This window comes from Sinocyclocheilus grahami, unplaced genomic scaffold (assembly GCF_001515645.1).
Source record: "Sinocyclocheilus grahami isolate Dianchi unplaced genomic scaffold, SAMN03320097.WGS_v1.1 scaffold303.1, whole genome shotgun sequence".
Taxonomy (NCBI): domain Eukaryota; kingdom Metazoa; phylum Chordata; class Actinopteri; order Cypriniformes; family Cyprinidae; genus Sinocyclocheilus; species Sinocyclocheilus grahami.
Window position 1 is genome coordinate 976,562 of NW_015505482.1, and position 19,179 is coordinate 995,740.

The window sequence follows — 19,179 nt, forward strand, 5'->3', positions numbered from 1 at the left end:
TTGCTCATTCAGCGGTTAAACTGTGTAATTCTTAAACTGTTAAAATTCATTTCGAAACAGCACAATTTATAAACGTAACAATACTGACCTCACAAAGAAGGTCAGAAAGGTTTTGTGGCGACCCTGTTCACTGACTGACTTGTTAAACCCACTTTACCGCACTAATCACATTCCAGACCTCATGAAATTCCAGCATTGCAACCCAGCAATAAACTCTCAGAAATGCGAGATATAAACATTTTTCTCTGAATTATGAGTTTATTTATCACACTTCTGTTTTTGTTGGATGTCACAGTGTAGTGAGGACAAATCACCATAAAGAGTTTATGAAGAAAATGATACAACAATATGGCAATGTATCTCTCAGTTTTTATATATGGTCAATTTCATCCTGCCAGCTTCACTGACACCGTCACTCTGAAAACCATAAGAAAGAGAAAGAAAGAGTTAAGAAAGGAATGAAGGATGGACAGAACGAGAGAGAGAGAATGAATCTGCAGCTGCGGGGAGGGGAAGTACAGATAAGGAGCTTCAATGAAACTGACCTTGAGACAATATCACACTGATATGTTATGATGACACACACTGAGACCTTGTTATAGGCTCCACTCTGTTTCCCTCACATGTGAACTGTTGCTCTGTTACAGGAAATGACCTGCCTTACAAGGTTGTGACCAGCAGGTGTCATTCTGTCCTTCACAGGCCGTCCTTTCTGCAGCTGTGCCCAATAATGACCCTGAGTCCACCACAAAATCACTGCTGTCAGTAGGTACTTATATATATATATATATAGCTACGAAAATGTCTAGTCATTTTCAAAAATGTGTGTGTCAACTGGTTTGGCAAGTGAGAACTTTACTGTAATGAATATGAAATTATTAAAACAAATGAATCAAGAACACTAATCCAACACACAAATAATTAAAAATGGTTTAGGAAGATTACAGCTGATTAAAATACTAATTTTCATTGAATATTTTTATTTAGCAGGGATGCATTAAAATGATCGGAAGTGACTATAAAGATATGTAAAATGTTACCAAATATTTATATTTTAAATAAATGCTGTACTTTTGAACTATTTAAAAAATATATCAGTTTCCACAAAAATATTAAGTAGCACAGCTGTTCTCAACATGGATAATCAGACATGTTTCTTGAGCAGCAGATCAGCATATTATACTGGTTTCTGAAGGATCATGTGACACTGAAGACTGGAGTAATGATGCTGAAAGTTCAGCTGCGCATCACAGTGAAAACATTTGACATATATTCAAATAGAAAGCAGTTATTTTTCATTTGCAATAATGTTTCTCAATATTACTGTATTTACTGTAGTTGTGATAAAATAAACGCAGCCTTGGTGATCTTGACTTTTTTAAGAAACATTAAAGAATCTCAACACCCCCAAACCTGGAACAAGTAGTGTATATAACTCTTTTCATGTTTACACTGCAAATATATGACTACATTTCTTCATATTTTCATATATTTTAAATATTTAAAATTTTGTATCTAAAAACATGCTTAGAACATTCTTTAAAAATTATTTGATAATTTGTATAATGGTTTTACCAAACCAAATAAATGCACACAATATGATTTTGGTCTAAATTTGTATTTTTTTTATTATTTATTAGCCCACTCTCTGCTCCAAAACACTGCTGTAAGATCTCAGTGCAACGTAACAAACACATAATACTGAACAACATCAGCACACTGGCAGATAACGGTCAGTCAAACACAAGCACTCATGATTATCTTGTGCGCCTGAGGCCTTCTTCTGAAATATAATTACACTGAGAGAAGATCAGCATTATTACTGCATGACAGTTGATATGCGCAGGCTCTGGTGTGGCTGAAGTGGGATGACACTGTGTATGTTAAAGGGTTAGTTCACCCAAAAATGAAAATTAGCCCACGAATTACTCACCCTCAAGTCATCCCAGGTGTATATGACTTTCTTCTTTCAGACGAATCCAGTCGGAGTTATATAAAAAATAGTCTTTGATCTTTCAAGCTGTTTAATGCCACCCAGCGGGTGTTGCATGCATCAGTCCAAAAGAAGTTAAATAACTTAAAAAAAGTGTCTCACACGGCTCCGGGGGGTGAACAAAGGCTTTCTGTAGCCAATCAATGCGTTTTTGTAAGAAAAATATCTATATTCAAAATGTAATCATCACTTTACTGTAGCTTGCGCCAACAGTTGTACACGGAAGCATTTCCGGGAGCATGATGCATGAGGTCAGCAATGCGCATGCACCGGTGAGTCTCGTGAAAACCAACGTTTGTTTACAGGAGCAAAGGAAGCAAAGTTTCCTTACTTTAGCAAAGGAAAACCAGTCTCCTCTTGGCTTATATCGAAATCCTCCGACATTCTTCTTTACAAATCCTCGTTTTGTACTTCTAATTAGTGACTGTTGTTTTGTTTTGATCTCTCTCCTGCGCTTCAGTGTGCGTCACTTCTGACATCGCTTCTGCATGCGCAACGCTGACCTCATACGTCATCCACTGACCTCATACGTCATCCGCCCAGAACTGCTTCCGTTTACAACAGTGAGCGCAAGCTAGATTAAAGTGATTATTACATTTTGAATATGGATATTTTTCTTACAAAAACGCATTGATTGGCTACAGGAGGCCTTTGTTCACCCTCCGGAGCCTCATGAGACACTTTGTTTTTTATGGATGGGCGCTTTTTATTTAAGTTCTTTTGGACTGATGCATGCAACACCCGCTGAGTGTCATTAAACAGCTTGAAAGATCAAAGACAATTTTTAATATAACTCCGACTGGATTCATCTGAAAGAAGAAAGTCATATACAGCTAGGATGACTTGAGGGTGAGTAATTTGTGGGCTAATTTTAATTTATGGGTGAACTAACCCTTTAATGGCATATAGGTGCTTTGCTGTGTAGCATGGACTTGACTTGAATGATTTCCTAGCTCATAACAGAGTGAACACCACTGTGTGTGTGTGTGCAGGGCAGTGTTGTCTGTATCGTTGCTAGTGCTAGCCAGGATATTAAATGACACTTTCATATAACAGTGTGGTTTTATTCTCTTCTGCCTTTGGTAGAAGTCTGGCTTCATTCTCATGTGGAAGGAACTCAAGGTGATGTCGACCCCAGATAGGTGTCGTCAGATGCTGCCAACGCTGAACAGAGAAACAGTCACACAAACTGAAAATAACTGCATCCAACAACAGACCACAGATTCATACAACTACTGGTGAGTAACTAGAAGTAATTTGGCATCAAATGAGTTATCAGTAAATAAAACAAAAAATATATTTAAAAAAAACAGTTTTACTTAAAACGAAATAAACATTGACTGAAATAAAAGTATACTACTTTACGTACCACTAAAACTACTTCAGATTATGAGTAGCTTTTAGCTTGATAAGCTACAGAGTAGTTTTTTGCATGATAAGCAAAGTAGCAGCACACACACGTGACAGTCGTACCTCCATGAGAGTGCCTTTGCAGTGCAGCAGTTTGTATAGGACGGTGAGAGGAATGCAAAGCATGGATGAGAGAGCGAGAAACCAGCCCAGCACCTCACCCCACCACGGGTACACATACACCGCATTATACACTAATCTCTTGTAGTTGACCACATGAAACAAGAAAACAGCCTGCCAAACACACAAACACCCCTTTAATACCCTCTCAATAATATGAAACCCCATGTTGATCCATTATTGCATGAAAAACCCACCATACACACTACTGGAGTGAAGTAAGACCAGCACCACTTCATATACGGCAGAGGACGATAGCCAATCATACAGGCCACATTGTCCATGAAGCGATCAGCACCTTCAGAGAGAGTCAGAGACCGAGAGTGAGCTGTTTTCATGGGTTAACACAAAGACTCTATGTGCATCTGCATGCTCACCATGATTTTCCCAGGTATGACATGTTCCTGAATCAATACACTTGTTGGAATGGGAGAACGTTCCTATAAAACAGGGCTTCCCAACATTGAAACAGTGAAAACCCAAGTAAATACAAAAACGAAAACCAAGTAAAACAAAGAATAGGACCATGTGATATTTCAGTTTTTCTTTTTTAATAAATCTGTAAAAAATTTTGTGTTTTTTAGTAAAAGTTTTATTTTGGTTTATTGTTTTCATTTTAAAATTGTACATATATATATAGAGAGAGAGAGCGCTGCACAATTTGTCCAAAAAAATTGTATTGTGATTATTTTGTCATATATTGTAATTGCAATTTGAACTGTGATATGACAATTCATTTCATATGACAATGTATCATATTGCTAGAGCTGAAACCTCCAGACACAAAGAACAAAGACTCGACAGCTAATGGAAATAGTGACTTTTAAGGGTGTTCACACTTGGGTTCAGTCTTTACAAGAATCAACTATATACAAATATTTATGTCTTAAATTATTCACTTTCAAACGTTCAAACCCTTTTTATAGGACAAATGCAGTAAATTTCTGCCTAAAAAAGTTAATCTTGCACACATTGCATTCCTAAAGCTGCTCTGAAAACACTTATAAACTGGACATGTGTAAATGAACACAGTGCCGCATTTCACTCTGAAACACTGAACACAACTGACTATATACTTCTATTCTGATAATCATGATTTGATCAGATATAGCACTATTTCAGTTCTACTTCAAATGATTGTGCAGCCCCATTTGTTTTAATCAAATGTTACATTTGAAGTTCCCTTATAAACCCCCATTTTGGAAACACTGTTCATTTTAGGGTCGGGTTTGGGGTTTCCTGGCTAGTTTAACCAAGCAAGACTTCTTCTGTTAACCAGCATCATCAGCTTCACTGTTCCAAAAGCTAAACCATCATTAATCAGTCCGGACTATCATGGAAATTCCAACTGGTTTTTTAAGCAGGGTTGAATTTTTGTTAGGATTATGTTTGTTAGGAATGTTGTTGCAGGACCAAGAAAATATGTTAATTCAGGAACAGGTTCAACTTGGCAAAATCACAGTCCCGGTGTTTGCATGGCTACAGATTTTTACCATACACCCAGGCAACCACCACACACTCCCAGAAGGCTTGCCAGAGCAGAGTAATCCCACTCGCGGAGTAATAATCAAACAGCTGAAACACATACATCCCTCCCTGTACAGAGAGAGAACGTAACCAAAAACACAATCAGGAAACTGATAAGAACTCTATTGTATGATATACCTCACCGTCAGCCTCAGACGTACCTGTGTTACCATGGAAAGATCAATAGTAAAACAGGTAAAGCAGCATATTGCCACAACAACTTCACGACGCTGAGAGCCGAGGAATGACTTTGGGGGCAGCATGTCCATTATTCCAGTAATAAAGCCTTCAACACCAACAAACTGAGAGAGACAGAGAGAAAATGAATCTAGTTTAAAAGGAAGCTGATGATCTAACCGAGAAATATGTGGACAGCAAGGACATCTGAATGTGTCTGACCCTGTCAAACATTGTTGCTAATCTAAGAGCGCTACGGCTAATCAAAGGCATTGTGTGAACATTAAGGCGCCGTCACACAGGATGTGTTCATGCATTCCTGTGCTATTTTTTAATGGTTGCTTTACGTACGCATGCGTCACACTGACAGAGATTACATAGCTGGAGGTTGGTGGGCTGCTGTACAGTTGCTGGCTAATATATCTTCCTACTTGAATTGAATATGTGAAATTTCTGCATTTCATCACTGCATGTAAGGTTACACTTGAGAAAAAGAAGTGTGCTTAATTGTACTGAATGTGCACTTGTAGTGTACTTCAAATCTTAAATGTACATTAAAAAAACGACTTGCAGATAATATAAGATTAATGAAATAAAAGGCTACTTAACTGTCATTTAACAGAGTTCACTTTCATGACTATCTATGTTTCCATCCACCTATTTTTATGCGCATTTTGGAATAGCGCAAAAAAAAAAAAACGCTAGATGGAAAGGCCAATATGTGCATAAATTCTAAAAATACGCATTAAAAACTTATGTGCACAATTGAGTAGGATAAACTTTTTATCCGATAAGAAAAAATGAGTATAAAACTCAAACTTTTAATCATCCCTCTTCTGGTAAAACTTTTAAGATCCAAGGAACGATTTCTTGTAAAACAACCAACGTTATTTATATGTTGCGTTGTCCTTGTGGACAGGGCTACGTGGGGAAAACAAGTAGACAACTTAAAGGGGTCATATGATGCGATTTCAATTTTTCCTTTCTCTTTGAAGTGTTACAAGCTCTTGGTGCATAAAGAAGATCTGTTAAGTTGCAAAGACTAAAGTCTCATCCGGGGAGAGAAGATAACAATGCCGGCTTTTCTGACTCAAAGACTGTAAGTAAGTTTTTTATATTTAAAGAGTTGTTATATTTTATATATTTAAAGCGAGTTTTTTGGGCAGTGTAGAGTAGGGCTTGTTGATTTGTAATTTCTCCGATCACAAATGCAGACGCGTAAAAAGACAGTACAAGTCATTATAATCCATAATTATGTCCCCACTGGATGAAACGAATGCCTCGTTTATAATGGGTTTTAATGTTTTTGTCTCGTCGCTCCGGCCTGACAGGGCATCATCACAGTATGGTAAGGGGCGTAACATTTCCGTCACACGCTTGAGGTATTCGGCCAATCACAACACACTGGATAGCTGGCCAATCACAGCACACCTCGCTTTTTCAGAACGATGAGTTTTGTAAAAATCGACACGTTTCAGAAAGGCGGGGCATAGAGGAGAAACAATAATGTACAGTATGTGGAAAATAATGTGTTTTTTTAACCTTAAACCGCATAAACACATTTCATTACACCAAATACACAACATAATGTTCTTTTTAGCAACATCATATGACCCCTTTAAACCTCGTATTGCTGAACATAGATGTGCAATTAGGCACCATGACCCTAGAAGTCCAGTAGCACAACATTTTTCCAAGTTTAAACATTCGGTTTCGATTCTACAATATATTGGCATCGAAGCAGTTAAATTACCTCGAAGAGGGGGTGATATTCATAATCTACTTTTAAAACGTGAAGCATATTGGATTTATACTTTGAATACTTTATCTCCTAATGGTCTCAATAAATTTTGATATTCACCCTTTTCTTTAATTATTATAGTGATTTAGATGGTAAGACTTACCACGTTCTATTATGCTTTCATTTTTTGTTTTGGATGTATTTTTTGCATTTTGGTATTTTCTTTAGTGTAATTTTGAACATTTTGCAGTTAGGTATTTAGTGAAATGTATTTGTGCTTGTAATTTATTGCTGCTCTCACTTTTATGTGATTTGCTTTTTGCCCTTTTCTTACATGATTTGTTGATTGCCCTGACTTTTTTTCTTTTTTTTTTTTTGTGGTCATGTGGGCAATCGTGATTTAGTGTTGTGTGTATATAAGGGCGTTGTCATGTACGTTCATTGTCTGATGAAGAGCGTTTAAGCTCGAAACGTCACCTGTGGTGAGAACATAATTAAATACTTCTCTATCTCTGTGGTGTACCTACTTTGATGTTTTTGTTCTCAGTTAATGTATGCAGTCTCACAGTCTGAAGTGTATCACACATGCTGCTGTGAGTAATTAAAGTGCCCTTATTATGGGTTTTGAAAGGTTCATATTTTGGTTTTGGGAGTGTCCAACAACAGGTTGACATGCATGCAAGCTCAAAAAACACTTTCATTGTCTTATAATATGCATTTATTTTTATCTTACTTGCTCAACGACTCCCAAACGATTCGCTCAACGATTCATTTTTCCAAACCCCTCTTTTGCGTGACGCTAATCTGCGGCGATTGGTCTCATTTTTATTTCATCATGCCTGTAATGCCTGATAAAGCAGCGTTTGTGAGCGCAGTGCTGCTTTGTGAACAGCGTTACCGGGGAAACAGCTATTTTTACCGCTCCAAAAGCACACCTAGGCAAAGAATGAATTTGCATTTTCATTCAGACCAACGCGAAAAGACCAACAAGTGGGCGGCAATATGCTAATGTTTCATGTTGAGGTCAACATGGGATTCGTTTTAAAAATGACTCGTTTCAATGATTCAGAGTCGACTCTTTCTTTTGAGAGACAATAACTTTATACACGGTGCACTTTCAGATTTAAAAGGTTGCAGGATGTTTTCATTCACTTAGAGCTGCTGTTACACACTGCATGAAAGGTAACTTTCACAAATCAATAATAGGGGCACTTTAAGCAAAGCATCTTTTCATTGGATAAGAACACGCAGTCTCATGAATAAGTATGAGACACCGACGCGTCATCAAAGTAATATTGCTGTGTTCCAGAAAACTTTTTCCCACCTCATACTTGGAAATAACATCTGGAACACTGCTTGAAGTTGGATATCTGACCTGTGAACTCCTCAGTAGGACGCATCATTTGACGTCACTGCATCCAACAAGCATAATATAGAGCTACCTTATGTCAAACTTAAAAACATGAAACATTAAAGTTTATAAAATGATACTTTAATTGTAGCTTTTCGTCAGCTGTTTTCAAAACGAAAGGCAGCATTTTGTTATTTTTGTTTCTTCTGTTTTTGCTATAATTGACAGAAATATGTTAAGATGACGTGTGATTGACTGTAACTCACTGAAGTTGGAATTGGGACATTTCAACTCGGATGTTTCCTCTTCCGACTTGTCTGGACGCGGCATATAGTCCTTTGCCACGTCACAAACGGTGACATCAACACGATGTAGATTTTAAACCCGGAAGACAAAAATAGTGCAAAAAAACTCGAACCTGTTTTCTCCAACAATTCAAATGAACTGATGCTAACATTGTCTTCTATGATGTGCAACACAAACACCCCTGCTAAAATCTGTCTGGGGTTTCATGACCCTTTAACACACTTAAGTACACTTTTAAAAAGTGCACTTAATCTTTTGTTGTGCTTTAATGTACACTTATTTTGATTTGCTGACTAACATACTAAAGCACATGTAAAGTACTTGATTATAATTTTAACTGTAGTGCTACTTAATATTACATTAAGTATTAATTTAATATATTTTAAATGTACTAAATTGCAACTTAATCATTATAAATGAATAATTACTAATTTAAATAAAAAATGACGTGTGATTGACTGTAACTCACTGAAGTTGGAATTGGGACATTTCAACTCGGATGTTTCCTCTTCCGACTTGTCTGGACGCGGCATATAGTCCTTTGCCACGTCACAAACGGTGACATCAACACGATGTAGATTTTAAACCCGGAAGACAAAAATAGTGCAAAAAAACTCGAACCTGTTTTCTCCAACAATTCAAATGAACGGATGCTAACATTGTCTTCTATGATGTGCAACACAAACACCCCTGCTAAAATCTGTCTGGGGTTTCCTGACCCTTTAACACACTTAAGTACACTTTTAAAAAGTGCACTTAATCTTTTGTTGTGCTTTAATGTACACTTATTTTGATTTGCTGACTAACATACTAAAGCACATGTAAAGTACTTGATTATAATTTTAACTGTAGTGCTACTTAATATTACATTAAGTATTAATTTAATATATTTTAAATGTACTAAATTGCAACTTAATCATTATAAATGAATAATTACTAATTTAAATAAAAAATTCAAAATACAAAGACTAACACATTTCAATAGTAATTTAGACAGTACATTTTATAGTTTTATTTATATTATATATTTTATACTTTATTTTAAGTATATTTTAGTTTATTATACATAATTGTCAGTACATTCAGCAAAACCATATTTCAAAGACAATAGAGTTAATTATGAAATTAGATATAAAGATGTACACAGGTCCTACTTAAGTGGGTCAAAAAAGCAATCTAATTGCATTTAATATAAATTTACTCTATAATATATTTTCATTTAATTGCAATTAACATGCAAACAGGTGTCAGAAAACACTCCTTATATTCTTTTTAAGTATATTATTTACATAAGTACTCTATTTAAATGTATGCTAAAGTGTACTTCTTTTCCACTGCTTTGCTGAAGTTCAAAATAAATAAATGTAAAAAATTAAATCTTTTGTTTGATTTCTATGTGCTCCACCTTGCTGTTTTTGAGCCCAAGAATGCACCCTGTGTGAAGTAGTTTGAGATACAGTTTAGACAATGAACTCTTCATTTAATATGACATCTTATCTGAGTTTTTCAGATAACTTTCTATCAAAACATTTTGTATAAAATGGATTGTAACAATTTAATCAGTTTGATCACTCACTTACTGAAAATAGCAGCAGGACCTTTCAAATCTTTGTCATAAATGAGTGGGTGGAGCCTCACCTGACTGTCCAATCCCAACACCAGAAGCATGAGAAAGAACAGCACCGCCCACAGCGGCGCTAAAGGCATGAGCGACACTGCTTTTGGATAGGCAATAAATGCTAAACCAGGACCTGAGAAAAAAACAAGATCCACATGTTTATGTACCATGGCATGGTATGGCATTCCAAGGTGTTTAGGAATAGAATGGCACTATTATAGTACCATGTCCAAAAATCTACTGTAGTAGTATGGTACTTTTTGTTCATGCAGTCAAGGAGGAACGGAGAGTGTGATGAGGACAGATGCGTATCTCACCACTTTCTGCCACATTACTGATGTCAACGCCTTGTTCGGCCGCCATGAATCCCAAAACGGAGAAAACCACAAATCCTGCAAAGAAGCTGGTGCCGCTGTTTATGAGAGCCAGAATGAATGCATCCCTACAGTGGGAGAGAGAGAAATCATCGTGGGTTTAGCATGTAGGAGAACATGCCATGCACAGGGTTAAACTGGGTGGATGTTGAACTCATGTAACCCACATTACTGATGTCAACGCCTTGTTCGGCCGCCATGAATCCCAAAACGGAGAAAACCACAAATCCTGCAAAGAAGCTGGTGCCGCTGTTTATGAGAGCCAGAATGAATGCATCCCTACAGTGGGAGAGAGAGAAATCATCGTGGGTTTAGCATGTAGGAGAACACGCCATGCACAGGGTTAAACTGGGTGGATGTTGAACTCATGTAACCTCTGATCTCTGATCTGATCACATGCATGCAAACACTCACGCACTACTGGTCCACTGGGAGGCTGCGGGATTATGAAGCCATACAGAAAAAAAACTGAAAAAACATTTTGGCCGGGAGGCCTTTGTTTCGTTACTGGGTTTATTTACAGACAAAACAACAAAAGTCCAAAAGTCTGAAACATTGTTAGACTGATCATATCATTTGCACGGAAAAATTCATATCATTTATAGTGAAAAATACTATTATATACTACATTATTTTATAAAACAGTTTTTCTTTGATGAACAGAAAGTTCAATGAAAAGCATTTACTTGCAATAGAAGTTTTTTGTAACATAAATGACTTTACATCACTTTTGATCAGTTTAATGTATTCCTGCTGAATAAAAGTATTACTTTATTACTGTTTTCAACACTGATAATAATAATACAGTAAATGTTTCTTGAGCAGCAAAACAGCATATTATACTGATTTCTGAAAGATCGTGTGACACTGAAGACTGGAGTAATGATGCTGAAAATTCAGCTTTGATCACAGGAATAAATTACATTTTTAAATATATTCAAATAGAAAACAGCTATTTTAAAATATTATATGTTATAATATTTCACAACTACTGTTTACTGTGTTACACTGCACTGCACTATAACGGTTTTTGCTGTATTTTTGATCAAATAAATCTGAATTATTCCAAACATCTGACCTGTACCTACTTTATATACAAAATATAATAATTAATTAAATAAATAATAATAATAATTATCGCTTTACTGTCGAATTGTTACTTTTTTCATATTATAGAATGTAATATAATACATATTATAGAATGTAATATAATATGTTACATTAAATATTAGAAACTTTTAAATAAAGTACTTTAGGTAAAAACTTTACATTGCTAAAAATGTTAACATAAACATATGCCTCAGATTCATTTACAGTCCTCATGTCCATATATACATTATGCAAATCAATTGCAATTCACACCAATCTACTCTTATACAGTATAATGATCACAAATTTGAAATGTAACATTATGAAATTATCTCTGTGTGTGTGTGTGTGTGTGTGTGCATGTGTGTGTGTGTGTGTGTACCTGGTATTTATCACGTTATAGGGACCAAATGTCCCCACAAGGATAGTAATACTAGTAAATTTTGACCTTGTGGGGACAATTTTGAGGTCCCCATGAGGAAACAAGCTTATAAATCATACAGAATGAGTTTTTTTGAGAAAGTAAAAATGCACAGTTTCCTGTAAGGGGTAGGTTTAGGGGTAGGGTTGGTGTAGGGCAATAGAATATACAGTTTGTACAGTATAAAAACCATTACGCCTATGGAATGTCCCCATAAAACATGGAAACACAACATGTGTGTGTGTGTGTGTGTGTGTGTGTGTGATATTTTGCTCACTGATAACAGTTGTTGTTGAATCGGTTGTAGCTCCCAAGAGCTGTCAGGGCCCCCAGACCGATAGCATAAGAAAAGAAGATCTGTGTGGCAGCATCAATCCATACCTGCCATCATAATCGTCATGACAACAAGAATTATAAAACCATGTCACTTGGCTCTAAGTTTTGCTTTAAAAATACAGTACACGAGTGAATCTTTGCTTACTGTTGGATCTTAGTGCCGTTTACTCTTGAAAGCACTTGCATATTTTACCTGACCAGCCAGAAATATAAAGTTTGTAGCATGTTTTGAGATAAATTATTAAATAAATAAATTATAAAATAAGTAAAGAATTTTTGTTTTCGCCAGATTTGATTTACAATTTATTTGGGCCAAAATATTGTATTTTTTATTTATGAAATCGTTAATTGCTGAGACATGGTTTCGACATAGAATCACGTACCCACATATATCTGAACACGTGCAGCCATGCTCTCACCTGTGCCTCTGAGAGTTTGCTCCAGTTTGGTTTCAGGTAGTAAATAATGCCATTAAGAGCTCCTGGCAGTGAGACGCCATGAACAAACAAGACCACCAGGACCAGATATGGGAACACAGCTGTGAAATATACAACCTGCACACACACATACAGACCCATTACTGTACTGCTCGTATTTTTCCACCTAAACCGCTGTCGCTCCTGAAATGAGTATTACGGTCTGAATCATCACAGATTTATAATTATTATCATGGTTCGAAATCTTTTCTCTTGACAGTCAAGCACTAGAACTAAACCCAGCACACACACACATCCGCTGGGAGAGCTAATAATCAGCTTACATGGCCAGTGCTCTGGCTTTAGATCTATTTTCTCATGTTCCCAACAAACATTCATAATGGTTCGGCTGATGTGTGCACAGTAAGTGTGTATGTAAGGGATAATGTAGAGCCAGCCATCATTACCGCAAAATAAACCCTAGCAGGGTGATCAGGACCCTGACGTGAAGCAGATAATGAGCATCTGACTGTACATTATCCCACTTATTACACAGCTACTTATCAAATAAATACATGAAATATTGATTTGAGTACTTGATGATTAGCTTAAAACTTCCAATAACAACAGCCCATTACAGAGTTACGACCATTACAACGTACAAAACAATCAACAAAGGAAACGCTGCAATAGTATTATTACAATATTTATTTATATATTATTAAATTATATATATATATATATAATTAGTAATTATTATTAATATCATATATATATATATATATATATATATATATATATATAGTTTAGGGTCAGTACAATTTTTTGTTTTTGAAAGAAGTCTCTTATGCTCAACAAAGCTGCATTTATTTAATCAGAAATTCAGTAAAAACGGTAATATTGTGAAATATTATTACAATTTATAGTAACTGTTTTCTATATTTCCTATGTTAATATATTGCAAAATGTAATTTATTCCAGTGATGCCAAGCTGCCTCATTACTCTTCGGTGTCACATGATCCTTCAGAAATCATTCTGATATGCTGATTTGCTGCTCAAGAAACATTTCTTCACATTTTTATGGAAACCGCAAGTCATTTGTTCAGGGTTCTTTGATAAATAGAAAGTTCAAAAGAACAGCACTGATTTCAAATGCAGATTTGTTGTAACATTATGAACGTCTTTACTGTAATTTTTGATCACTTTAATGCATCCTTGCTAAATAAAAGTATTCATTTATTTTTGAAATAATATTGTTCAGCCACCATCTTTCACAAACATATATTTGTACCTTTCCAGCGGACTTAACACCCTTCCAGATGCAGAAGTAGACAATGACCCACGTAGCAAGCAGACACAAGACCATGTAACCGCTGATGTCACCCACTTCATCCAAACCACCAGACAGACGCAGGACTTTACGCCTGATCGAGAAAGAAACATTTTGTCAAACTAAAGTTAGCACTAAGTTTGGAAGCCCGTTTCCACCACTGAATAAAAAATAAAAGAGGTAATTGCAACTTTTTATCTCACAATTCTGACTTTTTTTCTCAGAATTGCGTGATATAAACTAGCAATTGCGAGTTAAAAAGTCATAATTGAGAGATTTAAAGTTGCAATTCTGAGAAATAAAGTCAGAACTGTGTGATATAAACTCACAATTCTGACTTTTTTTCTCGCAATTCTGACTTTTTTCTCAGAATTGTGAGATATAAACTCATAATTCTGAGAACATATCAGTCTTTTTCCCCCCCTCAAAATTGGACTTTAACTCGCAATTATGAAAAAAAGTCAGAATTGCGAGAAAAATTTTCAGAATGGCAAGTTTTTATCTCATCAGAATATCGTCAGAATTGTGAGATAAAAAGTCGCAAGTACCTTTTTTGAATTTTTTATTCAGTGGCGGAAACGGGCTTCCATAAGTAACTTAGCCATTCCCAAAATAAAGAAAAAGGTCTGAATGGAATGACCATGCTATAATACAAATGTTATCACAGCTAAAGAACACTGATAGACACAAAACAGCGACTGACAATGTAGCAAGGCCTTCTTGCTTTCTACAAACAGTTAATACATAAATAGATCATACATACAAATGGTTAATACACAAGTAGTTGACGGGAGTCATTGACTTCTATATAATTTTTCTATACTACTGAAGTCAATGGCTACCGTCAACCGAGTGACTTTAAAATATCTTCTTTTGTGCTCAACAGAGCAACTTGAGGGTGAGTAAATGACAGAATTTTCCTTTTTGGGTGAAGTATCCCTTTAAGAGCTTCAATAGCTCATCTGATGCCACAATATTTTCTCATCGAAAAATAAATAAAAATCTGGCCAGGGCCTAATCGAGATTGGAAACCATTTCAAAGACACTTACTCCCAGAACTCCATAACAGATGATCGCAAACCCGTGTGCTCCAGACAGCTGGCACTGGTGTTGAGGGAGGAGACGTTGGGAGGGGAAGGGGACAGTGACTGATTGAAACACACGCGGCTGAAGTTAGTGGTACAGTTGACTGTGTTCCACTCGTGTCCACACGTGGCCCACGGCAGAGGGGAAGTGAAGGAGTGAGCCAGAAAATACAGGCCCCACACCAGAACCATGATGTAGTAGGTGTTGCAGAAGAACACGATCACCATTGATGCCAGTCCAAGCCCTGGAGGAAAGAAAGACACTGCCCTTCTTCACCCTGCTGCGATACTTGCTATGCATCACGCTGGATGATATTAAAAGCCAGACAGATCAATATTCCATTATAAATCAATATCAATATTCAATAATAAATTTGCCATTAAAATGAAAGATAATTGCTGGTAGGATGAGGTATGGATCTGTTTAACTAGAGGTTGGCAAGGGTTGTGATTTGAAATACAAACATTTTGGGCTGTTAATAATACTCCACCTTTAAAAAGTGGTGCGATGTTCCATGTGGCGACTCCACCCTGTTTCATGAACTGACCCAATGCGATCTCCAGGAAGAACACTGGAACACCTCCAACAAACACCATCAGGACATAGGGGATCAGAAACACACCTGCAACACACAGGAAATAACAAGACTTTGCAAACAGAGTCCGAACTGGACCACCATTCACTGCTATTATAAAGCTTGGAAGAGCCAGGACATTTTTAATGCAACTCTGATTGTATTCGTCTGAAAGAAGAAAGTCATATACACGTAGGATGACTTGAGGGTGAGTAAATCATGGGGTAATTTTCATTTTTGGGGCATACTATTTTAAGAAAACTCTTAAAATGTAGTCTTTGTGTATGTAAGAGAGACCTAAATAGATTAGGTCTTTATTGCAAACCATGTTGTTTACAGACAGATAACAAATCCAATGTTTAGTATCAGCTCTATAGACACAACTGACTCTGTTCTTGAGATCATCAGGCGTCTTATGACACTGATGCTGACTTACTGACGCTTCAGCGTGCAGTAAAGGGGAAACAAAAAAAGCGTATAACTCTGAGCCACATACATCACCACCTACAAGCGTCAGAAGAGCTGCGCAGGTGGTTAATGTTACGAGAGAAGGAGAGGAGAACAAAGAACAGAGTATCACTTCTTCAACCTTTGATAAACTTAGGCCATGAACAGTAGACAGCCATTGTCCTTCCTCTTTCTTCCTGTCTGTCGGGCCCATGTTTATTTTTCTCAGAGCTTTGACCTTCTAATTTATCTCTACTGGCAGATTCCTCTTTACATTTCAGATGATTTCGTTTATTAGTGTTAAAGGAACAGTTCGCTCAAAAATGGAAATTTGCTGAAAATTCACTCACCCTCAGGCCATTTAAGATGTAGATGATTTTGTTTCTTCATCAGCACAGAATTGGATAATTGCAGCATTATATCACTTGCTCACCAATGGATCCTCTGCAGTGAATGGGTGCCGTCAGAATGAGAGTCCAAACAGCTGATAAAAACATCACAATAATCCAGAAGTAATCCAACCACTCCAGTCCATCAGTTAACATCCTGTGAAGTGGAACTCTTCAAATGCATTATTAAGATGTTTGTAACATGCTGTCCATAATATTGCTTTCTCCAGTGAAAAAGTTTGTCTGAATCAGAAATATGCATATAGAGAAATATATAGATCAAGCAAAAACATTCCAAAACAGATCTAAACAAATACATTGGTGGGTTTTGATGTGAGAGGACAACAGGGGATGGACTTTTTCACTAGAGGAAGCTATTATGAAGTGGATTATGGATTATTTTGGACAGAAGCAATGGTTTGAAGTTAAAACGTCTTGATGGATTACAAATAAGACAAACACTTAACAAGACTAATTGATGCACTGGAATGGTGTGGATTATTGTGGTGTTTTTATCAGCTGTTTGGACTCTCATTCTGACGGCACCCATTCACTGCAGAGCATCCACTGGTGAGCAAGTGATGCAATGCTACATTACTCCAAATCTGTTCCAATGAAGAAACAAACTCATCTACATCTTGGATGGCCTGAGGGTCAGCAACATTTTACTTTTTAAATTCAGGGTCACTCATTGATCAATAATTGGGTATAGAAAGGAAAATCTCACATTTTCAATTTGGTCTCAAGACTTTTAGACCTCACTCTATGTATCAGTTCGGTTAAATATCATATATCTGTGCCTGACTGTATATATATCTCACCTCCTCCATTCTTAAAACAGAGGTAAGGAAATCTCCAGACGTTTCCAAGGCCAACAGCAAATCCAACACAGGACATGATAAAGTCCATCTGCCTGCTCCACGTTTGTCGTTCTGAATGCCCCAGTTCTGTGTTGGGGTCACCGGTCTTCATCAAACCCATGCAAACACTGGGCTCAGCAACCTCGGTACCGGACCCCTCAGTCTCTGACACCAAAGGACGGGCGACTTCTGCTTCCTCCTGAGATTCATCCTCACACATGCCGCCATCATCTGAGAGAGAGAGACGAACACGACCCTTCTTTTGCTTTAATAACAGCAACATTTTTACTGATATGAACTCCAGTAGTTTGTAATAAAGTGTAAAAATTTGATATCACAAATTTGCATATTTGATTTAAATAGTTCATATATGTTGTGTGTGTGTGTGTGCATGTTTATGTGGTTTATGAGGACACACATTTGTATAATAACATGGGTATGACATTTTCAGTGTCCCCGTAATTCAAAAGGCTTATAAATAATTCAGAAGGAGTTTTTTTGAAAATCTAAAAATGCAGAAAGTTTCCTGTGAGGGGTAGGTTTAGGGGTAGGGTTGGTGTAGGGCAATAGAATATACGGTCTGTACAGTAGAAAAACCATTACGCCTATGGAGAGTCCCCATAAACCATAAAAACAAACTGTGTGTGTGTGTGTGACCCTGGACCACAATCCAGTCTTAAGTCACCGGGGTATATTTGTAGCAATAGCCAACAACACATTGTATGGGTCACAATTATCCATTTTTATTTTATGCCAAAAACCAGTAGGATATTAAGTAAAGATCATGCTCCAATATCATGTTTGTAAATATCCTACCATAAATATATCAAAACGTAATTTTTGATAGTAATATGCATTGCTAAGAACTTCATTTGGACAACTTTAAAGGCGATTATCTCTATATTTAGATTTTTTTGCACACTCAGATTCCAGATTTTCAAATAGTTGTATCTCGGCCAAATATTGTCCTATCCTAACAAACCATACATCAATGGAGAGCTTATTCATTCAAATTTAAGTTTTTGTTTACATAATATATCCGTGTCTACTGTGTATATTTATTATGAATATATAAATACACACGTGCATGTATATATTTCAGAAAAATATGTTATGTTTATATATGAAATATATTTATTTCTAATATAACTTATATGAATATAAATATAGACATGTAAATAAATGCTGTATGTGCGTGTGTATTTATGCATACATAATAAAACAGCACACACACACACACACACACACACACACACACACACAAGACGTTTATTCTGGACGCGAGTAATGGTTTGACAGCACTCTACCATAAATATATCAAAACGTAATTTTTGATAGTAATATGCATTGCTAAGAACTTCATTTGGACAACTTTAAAGGCGATTATCTCTATATTTAGATTTTTTTGCACACTCAGATTCCAGATTTTCAAATAGTTGTATCTCGGCCAAATATTGTCCTATCCTAACAAACCATACATCAATGGAGAGCTTATTCATTCAAATTTAAGTTTTTGTTTACATAATATATCCGTGTCTACTGTGTATATTTATTATGAATATATAAATACACACGTGCATGTATATATTTCAGAAAAATATGTTATGTTTATA

At 36.3% G+C, this 19,179-nt stretch overlaps 1 protein-coding gene across 1 annotated transcript in view; it reads right to left on the reverse strand.

Moving 5' to 3' along the window:
* Window positions 1-2,829: 2,829 nt before the first annotated feature.
* The window catches only part of LOC107601348 (sodium- and chloride-dependent creatine transporter 1), an 18,466-nt gene continuing 2,116 nt past the window's right edge, over window positions 2,830-19,179 (reverse strand). Inside the window, exons 2-15 of the mRNA XM_016293509.1 lie at window positions 17,528-17,797; window positions 15,787-15,918; window positions 15,261-15,540; window positions 14,172-14,304; window positions 12,883-13,017; window positions 12,405-12,508; window positions 10,794-10,896; window positions 10,561-10,582; window positions 10,264-10,376; window positions 5,212-5,352; window positions 5,017-5,119; window positions 3,721-3,821; window positions 3,467-3,637; window positions 2,830-3,157 (exon numbers count right to left, since the gene is read on the reverse strand). Of these exons, the coding sequence (XP_016148995.1) occupies window positions 3,026-3,157; window positions 3,467-3,637; window positions 3,721-3,821; window positions 5,017-5,119; window positions 5,212-5,352; window positions 10,264-10,376; window positions 10,561-10,582; window positions 10,794-10,896; window positions 12,405-12,508; window positions 12,883-13,017; window positions 14,172-14,304; window positions 15,261-15,540; window positions 15,787-15,918; window positions 17,528-17,797 (1,940 nt within the window). The 3' untranslated portion in view covers window positions 2,830-3,025. The remainder of the gene's footprint in view (window positions 3,158-3,466; window positions 3,638-3,720; window positions 3,822-5,016; window positions 5,120-5,211; window positions 5,353-10,263; window positions 10,377-10,560; window positions 10,583-10,793; window positions 10,897-12,404; window positions 12,509-12,882; window positions 13,018-14,171; window positions 14,305-15,260; window positions 15,541-15,786; window positions 15,919-17,527; window positions 17,798-19,179) is intronic.